The sequence below is a fragment of the Hyaena hyaena genome, unplaced genomic scaffold (genome assembly GCF_003009895.1).
Source record: "Hyaena hyaena isolate Hyena2069 unplaced genomic scaffold, ASM300989v1 scaffold_426, whole genome shotgun sequence".
NCBI lineage: Eukaryota > Metazoa > Chordata > Mammalia > Carnivora > Hyaenidae > Hyaena > Hyaena hyaena.
The window spans coordinates 727,835-743,269 of record NW_024081061.1 but is presented as its reverse complement, the minus strand read 5'-3'; the positions used below and the strand labels follow the sequence as shown (position 1 = coordinate 743,269).

General features: G+C 50.7%; 2 protein-coding genes across 4 annotated transcripts in view; one reads left to right on the top strand and one right to left on the bottom strand.

Moving 5' to 3' along the window:
• Positions 1 to 1,259, top strand: part of NRG2 (neuregulin 2) — a 185,288-nt gene extending 184,029 nt beyond the window's left edge. For all 3 annotated transcript variants that reach the window (XM_039252712.1, XM_039252713.1, XM_039252715.1), the window contains one exon: positions 153 to 1,259. In XM_039252712.1, coding sequence (XP_039108643.1) covers positions 153 to 906 — 754 coding nt within the window. In that variant the 3' untranslated portion in view covers positions 907 to 1,259. The remainder of the gene's footprint in view (positions 1 to 152) is intronic.
• Positions 1,260 to 5,188: 3,929 nt separating this feature from the next.
• The window catches only part of PSD2 (pleckstrin and Sec7 domain containing 2), a 57,419-nt gene continuing 47,172 nt past the window's right edge, over positions 5,189 to 15,435 (bottom strand). The window contains exons 10-16 of the mRNA XM_039252708.1: positions 14,656 to 14,699; positions 13,400 to 13,590; positions 13,157 to 13,227; positions 12,571 to 12,728; positions 11,504 to 11,648; positions 10,369 to 10,512; positions 5,189 to 6,487 (exon numbers count right to left, since the gene is read on the bottom strand). Coding sequence (XP_039108639.1) covers positions 6,278 to 6,487; positions 10,369 to 10,512; positions 11,504 to 11,648; positions 12,571 to 12,728; positions 13,157 to 13,227; positions 13,400 to 13,590; positions 14,656 to 14,699 — 963 coding nt within the window. The 3' untranslated portion in view covers positions 5,189 to 6,277. The remainder of the gene's footprint in view (positions 6,488 to 10,368; positions 10,513 to 11,503; positions 11,649 to 12,570; positions 12,729 to 13,156; positions 13,228 to 13,399; positions 13,591 to 14,655; positions 14,700 to 15,435) is intronic.

Sequence of the window (15,435 nt, the reverse complement as noted above, 5' to 3'; positions counted from 1 at the left end):
TAAGGAAATTGCTTACGGTCACTGAGGATTGACACTATCATTCGGGCGGGCGGGATCCCAGGCACTGCCAGTGCTTTCGGTCGCGGCCCACCCCTTCCACCGCAACCCGCAACCCCGTAACCCCCGGCCCACGCCTCTGCATCTCCCCGCAGGTACGTGTCAGCACTGACCACGCCCGCGCGCCTTTCTCCAGTGGACTTCCACTACTCGCTGGCCACGCAGGTGCCGACTTTTGAGATCACGTCTCCCAACTCCGCGCACGCAGTGTCGCTGCCGCCGGCCGCACCCATCAGCTACCGCCTGGCGGAGCAGCAGCCGCTTCTGCGGCAGCCGGCGCCCCCTGGCCCCGGGCCGGGGCCCGGCGCGGACATGCAGCGCAGCTACGACAGCTACTACTACCCCGCGGCGGGGCCCGGGCCGCGGCGCGGGGCCTGCGCGCTGGGCGGCAGCCTGGGCAGCCTGCCCGCCAGCCCCTTCCGCATCCCAGAGGACGACGAGTACGAGACCACGCAGGAGTGCGCGCCCCCGCCCCCGCCGCGGCCGCGCGCTCGCGGCGCGTCCCGCAGGACGTCGGCGGGGCCCCGGCGCTGGCGCCGCTCGCGCCTCAACGGTCTGGCGGCGCAGCGCGCACGCGCGGCGCGGGACTCGCTGTCGCTGAGCAGCGGCTCTGGTGGCGGCTCGGCCTCAGGCTCGGACGACGACGCGGACGGGGCGCTGGCGGCAGAGAGCACGCCTTTCCTCGGCCTGCGCGCGGCGCACGATGCGCTGCGCTCGGACTCGCCGCCGCTGTGTCCGGCGGCCGACAGCAGGACTTACTACTCCCTGGACAGCCACAGCACGCGGGCCAGCAGCAGACACAGCCGCGGGCCGCCCCCGCGGGGCAAGCAGGACTCTGCGCCCCTCTAGGGGCCCCAGCCGCCCCCCTCCGCCTCGCCTGCCCCACTGTCTTTAAGGAGAACAGAGACCACCGCCTGGAGAGAGAAAGGAGGAAAAAAAGAAATAAAAATATTTTTATTTTCTATAAAAGGAAAAAGGTATAACAAAATGTTTTATTTTCATTTTAGCAAAAATTGTCTTATAATACTAGCTAACGGCAAAGACGTTTTTATAGGGAAACTTTATATGTAACATCCTGATTTACAGCTTCGGAAAAAAAAAAGAAACAACAAAAAAAAAGAGAGATGGGCCAATTTTTTGACTCTTTAATAGAAACCTATATTGTGGTGCCTTTTGCTGTACGCTAATCTGGAGCTCCTGGAGAGAAGTCTGGGTTGTGGGGTGGGGGTGAGGGGAACGTAGGATCCCCAGCTGGCAGGCGTGGGAGGAAGCCTGCAAAGAAAAGGCTGCTGGGTGCTAGTGGGGGCAAGGGTGGGGGCTGGAAGAGCCTTGGCCCCGAGGAAGGAAATGAGGACAGCAGTAGCTTTGCCCCCAGGCGAGGTCTTCAGCCCCAGACACCCTGAGGAGAAGGCAGGGATCCTAGGCTTGGAGCTAGAGTTGAGGTCAGGTAACTTTCAGGAGGAGACTTGAGGCCCAGCGACAGCAACCAGAATGGGGAGGGGGGCCTCCCCGCTCCTCACAGCTGCTAAGGGAGGGGGCACTGAGAAAGAGGTCTTCCCAACAGCGCCGGCCCCAGGGAGGGGGCAGCTCTGCCAGGGCCCCAAAGTTCCAGCTCCTCCTCCCCTGTGGCCTCCAGGATGCCCTTCCGTCCTCTGCAGCACCTTCGTTTACAGGTTGTCTTTTCTATTTTATGCCTGCATGTCCTTTGCATTTCAGATTCTTTAGATTGGATGCATGGTCACACTGGGACCGAGAAGAGCCACTCCACAGTGTATTTGATTCCCCTTTTAGCAATAAAGTAACACCATTTCCTTCCAGACCCCAAGTCACCTATGAATTCCACTCCCTCCCCACCCCGCAAAACTGGGTCCACTGCTAATTTGTCGAAAAAGGTAATTGTTTAAACAAACAGACAAAGAACCCTGCCCTGAAATGTCCAAACACCTGACTGTTGACACTTGAACATTTTTATATTATAAATAAAATCAGAAATAACTCATGTTTGACTGTGTGTGCCTAGCCCCAGGTAAGGAGAGAAGACAGAATGAGGACCTGGGTGGAGATGGATGGATGTTGGTGCGGAGACCGGAGAGGGCCAGGCTATGCCCTGGGAGGGAGAGACCTTCCCTCTCATCTCCCTGGCTTCAGCTCCCAGGACAGGCTCCAACCCTCCTCGAAGATTATTCACCAGGTATCCCCCCTGGCTTCAGGGGAACCTGGCCAAGGGGCTGATGCAGATTACTCTGCTTTGAGCTCAGCCTCAGAACCCTGGCCCACTTCCTGCCCTGCAGCTCTTTGGGCTGGACTGAGGCAACAGTTTCCGGGCCTATGTGGGTGAGGAGGGAAGGGTTGTGGGGTTGGCACTGGGGCAGCTGAGGCAAGATGACCCTTGGGGCCTCAAACATGTCACAGGCAAAGCCTGGACATGCAGGGTGGCATAATGGGTACCCTTGGCTGCCAGGAAGACCACAGCTGCTGCAGCTTGTAAGCCCACAGGGTGTTGTGCTTTTCCCAACTTTATAGCCCCTCTCAGAGCCAGGGCCTGTCTATACCTGCAGTCTCTGAGGAAGGCATGGAGAAGGCAGATGGCCATCCAGGGTGAAGAAGCCTTTTCCTTCGTTGACTAATTTATTAAACCAGTGCCAGGAACCCTTATGTTCCAGCCAGACCTAAGGGAGCCGTCTATCCAAAGAGCCTAGGTGATTGCCATGTGTGCACACATGCGTGATTGCCCCCAGAACGTGTGTGGTCAGTTTGGAGACCTACAAATGTGAGGGACAGAGAGGCTTAATTAAGGTTGAGAGGGGCTGAGTTCAAATTCTAGCTCTGCCCCTCCCGGGCTATGTGACTTCTCTAGGCTGCTGTTTCCTCAGTTGTTAGAGGGTGATACTGATACCTACCTCAAAGGGTTACTGTGGAGATTATATATAAAGCACCCAGTATTGCTCCTGGCATATGATGCCTATTGGCTAATTTGATGATGATGTTGGTATCCTGTGCCTTGCATTCTTGAATCACGCAGAGTGGCAAAAACTGGATGAAGGGAGGTGATGGGGAAAAGTAAAGAAGGAACTAAAGTCATGGTGTTCATTGTGGGGGTCCTGGGGGGGGGGGGAAGTACCTGTTATTAAAAAACAAAGGAAAATAAACATAAACCTGCAAATCACCTCTCCCAGGGCCCATCTGATGATCTCATTTAAATCCCTTTGCATGCTCTGAGTTTGCTGTTGGCTTTAAATTTTTCTGGCAGCCAATAATTCCTCTATGTGATTTGTGACCTCTGTGTGAACCCCAATAGTTGTGAATGACCTCTTGATGAACCTATTGGCCTTTTCAGGAGCCCTCAGTGTCAATATGACCCTTCTGAGGGCTCTGAATTGCTGTTACCTTCTAAATTTTCAGTCAGAAACCACTTCTATGACTCCAGAGAACCCACTGACCTCTTTGTGAACCCCACTAATTGTGAATGACCTCTTGGTGAACCCTTTGGCCTTCTCATGACCCCAAGTAGTTGTATCAAGTAATTTGGTAGCTTTGTTACCTGCTCTGGATTCCAAAATACCTACTAAGAGTCTAAGGCCAGAACTTCATCTAATTTGTCACCCATTCATTTCACAAGTGTGAATGGGACCTGGGAGCAGGTAGGGCCAGAGAGGCTCTTTTTCCTCTGTGCTTCCCAAATCGATGCCTTAGGGCATCTTTAGTGGCCATCAGGAAGAGGTTTAGCCCTGTTAAGTGGCTTCCCTGCTACCACCCTGTCCCCCACGAGCACTTAGGACATTCAGGCGGCTTCCTGAGTTGGTCTTCTTCTCCACTTGTCCAGTCTTCTTCTCTTTGCCAGGTCAGTTTTGGCTTTCTCCCCAGCACTCCCAGGGTCCCAAATGGTAATGGTGACAGCCTGTCCCCCTCCCCACTAGACTGTGAGCCCCACGTGGACAGGGAGCAGCTCAATCCTCTTCTCACCACAGTATCCTCAGCACCTAGCACAGTGTGCAGCACTGTTGACCTTCTCTGAATGAGAAAATGAAGGCTCAAAGAAAGGCTGTGATCAAGGGTCAGTCCCCAGAAGTCCCTGAGTCCGCAGCCACTTCCCAGGACCACCAGGTGGCGCAAACCACTTACTGCATCTTGCCTGTGGGCCTCCAGCCTCTGGATTTGGACAGTCCTGGAAAATGGGCATATTAGGGGCAGAGGTTGTGGGGGAATGTAATGGTCCATTAGAATGCAGGAAAAAAATTAGAACTTTGATTTAGATTTATTTTCATCTCATCTTTTTAAATTTCTATTTTTGTGTATGTTTTATAATGTACATAATATTTTAGTACAGTAGTACATGTATATAATTTACAATAAATAATTATACAATTGAGAAAGTGAACTAAAGATTTTTTTACTGATGGGAAACATCACTAGTGCTCAGGGAAGCCTATCTGTCTGCAGCAGACAGAAGCTTGCTTCTCTGCTGTCACTCACCCACCCTCATGAGATGGAGGGTGGGAAACTGACCCCAAAAATCAGAGACCTTGGAGCCAGCCCAGAGAGAGTACAGAGAGCTCTTTTACATTACATTGCTCTTTCTATTTCATTTAAATGAACATGTACTTCCCCCCAGCAAAACGAAAGGGCCAGGTGGTCCAGGTGTAAAATACACTTCAGCTGATCCAAATGAAATAACCTGGATTTAAATCACTACATGTTTCCACAGACTCATACATCCCCTGCGTCAAATGGGAGCGTGCTTGTAAATGTTAGGTACTTAACAAGATAAGCCAACCTTCCAACTAACTAAATATGTTACCACTGAGGTCAGAGTGCTGCCCAGACTAATCTATTTTAAAAATATAAAGGATTTGCTCATCAAAGCTACACTGAGGTTCCCATCACCCCACCACTTGTCAGTCTGAGGAATGAGGGTGTACAGGATTCTAGTCTGTGATCATCACGTGGCAGATCTGTCTATCCTTCCCAAGCATGTCCTTAGTGAGCCTTTGTGAGTCACTAAAAGAGTGAAAGAAATATCACCTTAAAAAACAATCAGCCACTTCTTATTCCATTTTTTTTCCAAGACCAGGAATTACTGACTTCCATAACCTTCCCCCACCAGACATCTTTGGGCTTGTTGACAAGTGGCTGTTTGCAAGGCAGAGTGTCTTTTATTCCTGTAGCGGTAGATCTGTACACGAGGCCACCTCTGTAGCTCAGAGACTTGGCAGCACCAACATTAAGACCAAAATATAAACAGGGCCACGGTCCGTCCCACTCACACCCCAGGATGCCCATGGGACAGATAGGGTGGCATACACACACACTGTCTCTTTATTCCAAAGCATCAACTGTAAGAGCAGTGTAATCACAGGTCAGCCGGAAGAGGGGGAAAAGCGGTGAGAGGAGGTCACTGCCTCCACCTGCCCTCCCAGAGTGTCAGGGCCACCGGGGGGCTAGATAGCAGCCCTCCTTGCTAACAGGTGGAGTTCTGAAAAAGGCTTTTCCTTCATCTTAGTTCATCCTGATATCAGTTCCAAAATCATCTTGAAAGGGATTCCTTATACATATATATAATTCTGATATATATATACACTTTTGTCCGTATAAAAGAAAGAAGTAGTGGCCTCCATAAATGGAAAGTGAGGTGTGAACGCACACATGAGTGGAGACTGCTTGGCATCGAGGGAGCAGGCCCGGGTCCTGGATTATTGTACAGGGAGGCAGGAGAACAGGGCATGGTTCCAGAAGCTACTGGGGGGAGGGAGGAGAGGATGGTGCTGGTGGTCTGCAGACCTGCTGCTGGTCAAGTCTGAAGAAGGAGGAGGGGAAAGGCCAAGGATGCAAGTTGAGACCTGGAGTCAAGACCTGCCCTTGGAAACAAGAGAGATGAGGGGAGGAACGTGTGAGGAGGGGAGGGCCTGGGAAGCCAGCGGCCGGTCCTCCTTTCCCAGTGAGATGGTGTCTAGAACATGCATACAACCAGCCTACAAAATGAGGCTCCATGGTAGAGAGGAATGTGAGGGCTGGGGAGAAGGTCTGAGGCCCAGAAATACCCCAGGATGCAAGATCAACACCATGAAGAGCACCTCCATCTCCTTGGCCCACAGGGGTCTCTGCAACCCTCTGGCTGCCTGTCAACTGCCTGGAGCTGGTGCAAGTGGCCCCTGGCTGGAATTGTGCTCACTGACCCCTCTGGGGGCATTTGCCTGCCTCTGGGGCCTGCCATCCATGCCAGCTAAGTATCAGGCCCGGTGGTATCCTTCATAGTTTTGCTGCCAGTCACAGTCCCGTGGCCCTGACTGAGGGCCGGGCTTGAGTGTGTCTTGCGGAGAGAAGGGTCATCCCCTTCCAGGGTGGCTAGCCGGGCCTCAATCCGCTCCAGGTCATCTGAGCCCACTTTGATTTTCACAGCCAGGAGGTGGATATAGGTCTCATAACGGCTTTTCTGGAGAAAGGGCAGAGAAAGGCCAAAAACAAAGTCAAAGGACAAGCAACAAAATGCAAAAATATTTTTGTACCTTATGCAACAACAAAAGACTAATTTCCTTAATATTCAGAGAGCTCTCACAAATCAATAAAAAGGAGATAACCCAATTAAAAAAAAAAAAACGGGCAAGGGGCATGCACAGAAATGTCACTCATAATTTTAAAATTTCAGGTTAATTGGCTATGATTTCTTTCTTTTTTTTTTTTTTTATTTCTAGGAGAGAGAGAGAGAGACAGCGTGAGCAGGGGAGGGTCAGAGAGAGAGGGAGTCACAGACTCTGAAACAGTCTCCAGGCTCTGAGCTGGCAGTCAGCACAGCGCCCGATGCGGGGCTCGAACCCACGAACTACGAGATCATGACCCAAGTGAAAGTCGGATGCTCAACCGACTAAGCCACCCAGGCGCCCCAATTGGCTATGATTTCTTGAATAGGACACCAAAAGTACTGAAAACAAAACTAAAAAGAGACAAATGAGATAAAATTTAAAGCTCGATTTAAAATTTAAAACTTTGAGGGGCGCCTGGGTGGCTTAGTCGGTTAAGCGTCCGACTTTCGCTTAGGTCATGATCTCGCGGTTCGTGGGTTCGAGCCCCGCATCGGGCTCTGTGCTGCCGGCTCAGAGCCTGGACCCTGTTTCAGTCTGTGACTCCTTCTCTCTCTGACCCTCCCCTGCTCACGCTGTCTCTCTCTCTCTCCCCTAAAAATAAATAAAACATTTTAAATAAATAAATAAAATTTAAAACTTTGATAAAATTGTATATCAAAGGACACAATCAACACAGTGAAAAGGCAATCCACAGACTGGAAAAAAACACTTGCAAATCATGTATCTAATAAGGGTCTAGTATCCACAAATATATGAAATATATTAAAAACTTCTACAATTCAAGAACAAAAACACAAACAACTCAATTAAAAAAATGGCAAATGTTGGCATGCCTGCGTGGCTCAGTCGGTTAAATGTCTGACTTTAACTCAGGTCATGATCTCATGGTTTGTGAGTTCAAGCCCTACATCGGGCTCTGTGCTAACAGCTCAGAGCCTGGAGGCTGCTTCAGATTCTGCGTCTACTCTCTCTGCCCCTCCCCTGCTTGCACTCTGTCTCTCAGAAATAAACAAACATTAAAAATTTTTAATGAAAGAAGGCAAATGTCTGGATTGACATTTCTCCAAAGAAGGCATACAGATGGCCAGTAAGCACATGAACAGTTGCTCAACATCGTTATCATCAGGGAAATGCATATCAAAACACAATGAGATATTATCTCACACCTATTAGGACAACTACTATCAAAGAAAACTCAGCAAGTGTGTGTTGGTGAGGATGCAGGGAACACTGGAATGGCACACTGCTACAGAAAACAGTAGGGCTGTTCTTCAGAAAGTGAAAAATAACAGGGGCGTCAAGGTGGCTCAGTGGGTTAAGCATCCACCTCTTGATTTCAGCTCAGATCATAAGCTCACAGTTACTGAGTTTGAGCCTCACGTCAGGCTCTGTGCTGATAGTGCAGAGCCTGCTTGGGATTCTCTCTCTCCCTCTCTCTCTCTCTGCCCCTCCCCACCTCTCTCTCTCAAAATAAATAAGTAAACTTGAAAAAAACAAAGTGAAAAACAACATTATCTTGTGATTTAACAATATATCACTTTGGGGCATATATTCAAAAGACTTTAAGGCAGGGTCTCAGAAATATTTGTACACCCATGTTCGTAACAACATCATTTATAATAGCCAAAAGACGAAAGCAACCCAAATGCAGTATATGAAAAGATAAAGAAGATGTGGTATCTACACACAATGGAATATTATTCAGCCTAAAAAGAAGGAAATTCTGACACAAGCCACAATGTGAATTAACTTGAGGACAAGACAGTGACAAAACCCGAAATCCTGTATGATTCCACTAATATGAAGTACCTAGTCAAACTCAGAGCTGGGGGAGTGGGGCAGGGTGCAGGGGGAGGTGTTGAGTTGTGGTTTAACGGGGATAGAATTTCAGTTGGGGAAGATGAAAAAGTTCTGGAGGTTACTTGCACAACAATGTGAGGAGACTCGATACTACTGAACTACATACTTCAAAATGGTTAAGATGATAAATGTTATGTTACATGTATTGGCCACAATTAAAACATTTTTTAATCCAAATTAAAATAAGATACCCCATTTTTACCATATAAAGTATTTAAAAAACACGAAAACAAATAAAATAAAATAAGATACCCCTTGTTCAACCTCTCAGATTAGTGACGATTATAACATTCAGTAGTGTCCAGTGTTGGTGAGGTCACGGACAGAGAAGTGCATTCAAAAGCTATTTAAAGTGTTATAAAGTGGTAAACATTTAGAAGGGGGGATGTGGCCTGACTTTGAACTTCCAGCCCTCACCACAGTCAGGGGAGGCTGAGGTCCTAGAAGAAGCAGGGGCTAAAGGTGAGGCTAAAGGACTGTGTTCTCACACAGCTCTGCCGCACGCACAGACAGACTCTTTGCTGCTGGGCCTCACCTCCCCCACACACACCCTCCCCCAGTTAAGCCAGGGGGAGGAGAGAAAGACCCGGATGCAAGTTACAATTAGAATGCCTAGGTTAGGATTCAGGCTCCTGCACTTCTTACTGTCACCTCAATTAAGTGATCCACCTGTTCTGAGCCTCAATTTGCCCATCTGTAAAATAGGGATAATAACAGAACTCATTTCTCAGAGTTGACATGAGGATTAAATCAATCAATACAAGGGACGTGAAGGGAATCGCGGCTGCCTGGCAATTAGCAAGAGATCAGTCCACTGTAGCTTTTGCCATCCCTATGTTGATGTTGCAGAGAGAGTAGGTGTGAGAAGACTTTAAAGCTGTACAGCTTTATGTTTTTTTAAAGGTCAGGATCTCTTCTGGGAACTCTCTCTTCCTCATACCTCAATAGAAAACCAATGTGGAAATCTAGAGATTGAGATTGGTTTCTTTCTGCCCTTCCTGCTTCAGAGGCTGTCTTGGCCTCTAAACTGTCCACTCCCGCAAGCAGGTCAACACAAGGCTGTCCAAAAGGGACAAGGGGCAGGGCGCCTGGGTGGCTTAGTCGGTTAAGCGTCCGACTTTCGCTTAGGTCATGATCTCGCGGTTCGTGGGTTCGAGCCCGGCGTCGGGCTCTGTGCTGACTGCCAGCTCAGAGCCTGGAGCCTGTTTCAGTCTGTGACTCCCTCTCTCTCTGACCCTCCCCTGCTCACGCTGTCTCTCTCTCTCTCTCTCTCCTAGAAATAAATAAAACATTAAAAAAAAAAATTCAAAAGGGACAAGGGGCTTCCACCTCCCTCCCACAAGCTGCACCCCTCTCCTTCACCCGGTGAGGGTGATGCCCCAGCAGCACCATTTGCAGAGCATCAGGAGGCAGAAGGGGGCAGGGAAAGGCAAGACAGGAGAAGGGAGAATTTAGGTGCTGTTCTTGATAAACATTTGCAGAAAAGGAAAAGGAGACAAAACGGGGAGGAGGCCATGCTGATAGGCTCCATCGGTCTGTGATTTTGTTGTAACAACTTCCGGAGTGGGCGGCTGGGTCCTGGGGGGAGCGGAGGTGGAGAAGGGGTTGGAGAAGGGTGGTGCCCACCTGGAGCTCTTTGAGAAACACAAGTGAGGGCACAAGGGTTTGATTAACAAGTGGCAGCTGGACTGTGCAGAGAGTGGCCCACAGGAGGCTGTGCATGGTTCAAGAGCACCTCAGGGGAGCCCCCAAAGTGAGGAGCCCCCAAACCAGGAGTCCCTGGCTGTAGAATGATGTTGGCGACAGGGGAAGAGCTGGCTTCCTCCTCCCGCCCCAGCCCTGTGCTTTGCAATCGCCCCCACGGAGAACCCACCTCAAAAGTGAGATAGTGCTCCTTCAGCCTGTTCTCCTCAGCCTCCTTGGACTTGATGCCCCTCTCGACAGGGTGACACCCGTGCTCAGCCAGCTCCGCAGTCACCTGCCTCAACTTATTCTCATGGGAACGCAGCTGCTCCTCCTGCAAAGACAAGTCCCAGACTGTGAGGGCCCACTCTCAGGGTGGCACAGGGGCGAGTCTAATCCTGTCCTGCTGGATCTGCTTCACCAAAGGGAAACAGAGGCCTGGCCTGGGTCATCAAGTATGTGGGGGTCCTGAGGGAGTGGCCCTCCACTCTCCTCCTCCCCCCGCCTCTCTTTAATCAGCATCAATTGATCAACAGGTGCGCACATACATCCCACCCACCAAAGAACGGCCAGACCACTCCGTGCTGCGTGAGCCATGGGCCGCATGTGTGTGCGTATGTATGAATGCATGTGTGTGGTGTGGGCGTGGGTACAGGGCACGTGTGTATGCACACACACACGTGTGTGTCTGTATGGTGTATGCGTGCATGCAGTCGTGTGTGTGTACATCGCATGTGCGTGCAGGGGCTCTGGGCATAAGCTGCAGCCTGGTAGCTCAGTGGAGAGACCCAGGGCAAGGGCCCAGGACAGAAGGGGACCCTGACGAAGACAGACAGTGTGGAGCTCCTCCTGCCCTGCACCTCCCAAGTAGTGGGCCACCATTTAACCTCTCCTCTCCAAAACACCCCTTAAAAAGTCCCGTAGTGATGAGTAGGCATTTTTAGGACTACAAATAAAGTATTTAAGGGTAGGTGAGGAAAGCAAAAGGGCCAACCGAGTCTCGCCTGTCCCCAGCTCCCTGTGACACACACGTTCTCTCACATTCATGCTCAGATACACACAATGCCCACAGACCTACAATAACATCCACAGGCTACACTGCCATTGGCAGAGAAGAACACAGGCGTCTGTGTGGTGTGTGGCCTCAGTCATCCCATCTGTAAATGGGGTTGGGGTGCAATGGGGATGGAGGAGAATATCTGCCTCTTCACTTTGTCTCTTAGCCCAAGACCAGGCAGCATCTAGGAGCTGAGGTGGAGGCTGTGAATGGGGGATCTGGCTGGACCGGTCTGAGGGGGTGGCAGTGGGGTCCCAAGAGCTTGTACCTGGCAGAGGCGCGTGGTGCAGGAGGGCAGCAGGGGCCGACAGAACTTCTTCATGGAGCTGACAGCAGCGGGGAAGGACGGGGCTGAGAAGATGGCAGCCACCAGGTTGATCCTAAGGATCCAGGACAGCATTTCTTCCTTGCTCCTAAGGACAGGATGGGAAGGGAGGTCGCACCGGCTTCTCACTATAGGACTCCCTGTCCCCCACCCAGCACCCTGGACCCAGCACTAGCCTGGCATAGGAAGACCACCAATCCGTTCACAAAAAGGGGACAAAGGAGTAAGGGGGGATGGCAAGATGGGGGCTGGATGGGTCTGGTCAAGTCTATGTACGGAGCTCTCCACTGTCCCAGCTTCTAGGCAAGACCTGGATTTTCACTTGAAAATAAAGCTGTCCAGGTTCAGAGCTAACAGACCTGGAGTAAGAGGACCTAGAGCCAGCAGCTGATCCCTGGATCTCTCAAACCTAGAGATAACTGGACAAGCAGTGTCCCCACTGAGGCTTCCTGTCCCTTTCCTACTACCTTGTCCAGCACGTACAGTCTCCTCCTGAGAGGTCACCTACCAGCCTCCCTCCTTTTAAGCTGATCTGACACATGAAACTCCGATCTCAAGTCACAGGATAGGATGCAGGGGAGTGGACAGAAGGCCTTCCAGGGAAACCATGGACAAGACTTTACCATCCATTTCCCCACCCCAATTTACAGTAAAGGATGGTTCATTAAGACTCCATCTGCCCCAGACTTAGGGACTTCATTCGGTGAGCAACGAAATCACCTGGAAGGCTGGTTAGAACACAACCACTGGTCCAGCCCCGGAGTTTCTGATTCAGTAGGTCTAAGGTGGGGCCAAAGAAATTGCATTTCTAACACATTTCCAGAAGATCCTGAGGACCACACATGAGAACCTCTACTCTGAGGGACCCCAGCTGTTGGTCTTGTGGCTGACGTGCAGGGCAAGCCAAGGGCACCTCGCCTGAGATGGATGAGGAGAGGGGTGCAGCGTAGGCTCGATGCTGCAGGCCCTAAGGCCAGGATATGAGTGAGGGGGCTCCCACTCCTACTTACGGTGCCTGGAAGAGGAAGACCCTCCAGTCAGCCGTCTTCAGCTTAAGCACATTGGATTTCTTGCTGTAGTCAGAGGCCCTGGTGGCCAGAGCATGGTGCACACGAATGGCATTCTTCAAGTCGCCTTCAGACAGAGCTTTGTCAGGCCTGTACTCATCCTGGACAGTGGGGGGGAGGGGGGGGGTGCGGGCAAGCATCTGTCATCACCAGGCTCTGGTTTGCTAACCCACACTTCCTCGACCCTCACCATCCCTCCCTTCTGCTCTCCTTCCATTCTCAGCCCCCGCCACTCTGGCGCCATGCCCTCCCCAACAAAGCACTCCAGCCTTTCCTCTCCACACCCTGGTTTGTCCCAAGACCCAAAGAGAACTTCCAATGGGTATCATCTGATTCCTGGGCACTTAAAAGGCCCTTCCCTGAAAACCCAAGGCTCTGAGTGAGCCTGAGTCAGGTTTTAATGAGAGGAAGACCCAGCATCTGCCTAAGCCCCAGGTCCTGCCAGGGACCGTCTGGGTACCACGAGGCAGGGACCAGTGGAAGACAGCACTGGCCTTTCCTGGGTAAGGACTCTGGGGCAGTCTCTCACCTTCTGCAGGTACAGGATGGTCCCTTTGAGCACCGCGTAGAATTTCTTCCAGCCACGCCTCCCACGGGGTGCTAGGGATGGGCGTATGGGTAGAGTGGCCACAACCACCCACCCCAATATCTTCTCCCCTGCTTCCCCTTACATGTCTACCTAGATGTGCAACCCCAGAGGAGCAGTCACAGGGCCAGACCCTCCCCCAGACTAGCATCCCTCCCCATGCCCCTTCTGTCGCCTGACACCCACTCCTCTTGCCATCCATGTCAGCGTGAGTCTTCCGAGTCAGCACACCATGCTTGTAGGTGGTAGCACTGAGAGCCTGCGGGACATCCAGGAAGGGGTTGCCACCATCCAGGATCCGTGTCACCTTCTTGGTGCCTGTCCCAAACTTGTCATCCACCAGCTCAGACAGTGATTTCCTCAGTTCATCCTCATCACTAGGAAAATAGTTGGCCTAAGCACAGCCTCCATAAAGTCTTAGCCCCACAGGGACATGCTCCCTCCCCACCAACCTCTTCTCTGGGAAGCAGTCAGAGGTGAAGAACACAGATAAGGAGGTTCCAATGCCAGATCACAGATCCATATATTTGACCCCTCTCCTCAGTCTTCGATTCTGACCCCTGTCCTCTGAGCTTTGACTTTTGGCCTCCAAGCTCCAATCCTCACCAGTGACCACAAAGTTGGAGAACTCATTTGTCTTATTCCTTATTTCTTCTCTTCTATCCAACCCTGAAAGCCCAGCCTCAGGGAGCAATGACTCATGGCCAGGCTGAAGCTGCTGCCAAAGCCCCACAAACATGCTGGGGGAGGTGATCCTCTAAAGTCTAGGATCCCCATTAGAACCCTGGTAGAAAAAATGCCAGCTCTTCCCAGTGTTGTTGGAATTCCTAACAATTCCTACCCGGGATCTCTACATGTACCCAAAGACCAAGGTGCCCTGGGGAGCACAGGAGGGCGGGGCAGCCACTTTCCCCAGGAGCCTCTCAGTATCCCCACCCAGAAAGTTCACCACACCTCTTTCCAGATGGCTGGGCACCTCCAGGTCTCACTGCCTTTGCCAGGGAAGAAGTTATGGGGACAGTCACCCCTTCCCACTACCTAGAGAAGTTACTACCTAAATATGGTCATATTCTTGGTGTCAGAGGGGGACTCATGCTTCCTGCCTGCTTAGCTCCCAAGAGGGAAACTATCATCATTGGGAATAGTGGCAATACCCCCAGTACAGAAAACAAGTTGTGAACATCCTGAAACTAAAGTCATAGTTCAATCTATTCCATAACAATGTAAACACTTCACACTTTTTATCAAGATAGAAAATGTACCCAAAGAGGAACTCAACATATGGTGCTGACCCGCTGGACAGGGGTCACCAGATCCCTGGGCTGGGAGATATCAGCACCATGGAGAGTGACAGGAGTGACTTCCCTGTACCCTCTGCCACTCCCCCTTTTCCTTCCCACTGATTCACTTTCCCCACACCTGGGCCCATGGGCACTACTCACATGGCCCATTCCAGCTTTTCATTCTTGATGGAGTTGTAAAGGGTCTGGGACAGGGGAAAAGAAAAATAGAGGAGTTCAGGTAAAAAAGTCAAAGAAATCTCCATCTACCTCTAGTAATGTGGATGCAGTAAGGAAGTATCATTTCAGCCAGTGGGGCAAAACGGGTGTTTGATTCACAGTTGTTTGTTGGATAGGTAAATGAATGGGGGATGGGTGATTAGATGATTGTTCAGATAAATGGGTGGATAGATTTGATGATGAGTTGGGTAGATAGGTTGGTGGGTAGGTGGACAGGTAGGGAAATGAGTAGGTGAGTGAGAGTTCATGGGTGTAGAAGGTGTATTGTGTGAATGATGGCTGAGCATAGGGGCAGGTAAATGAATTTATAGGTAGATGAATGGATAAAAGGATGGATGCATGGGACATTGGGTAAATGAGATGGATGGGGAGATGAGGTTGTTTGATCTCACAAATACATCTTTTTTTTCTTTTTTAAAAAAATTTTTTAATGTTTTATTTATTTCTGAGAGAGAGAGAGACAACATGAGCAGGGGAGGGTCAGAGAGAGAGGGAGATATAGAATCTGAAACAGGCTCCAGGCTCTGAGCTAGCTGTCAGCACAGAGCCTGATGCAGGACTTGAACCCATGAACCATGAGATCATGACCTGAGTTGGAGTTGGATGTTTAACCGACTGAGCCACCCAATCGCCCCCTTTTTTTCTTTTTAATGTTTATTTATTTTTGAGAGACAGAGCATGAGCAGAGGAGGGGCAGAGAAA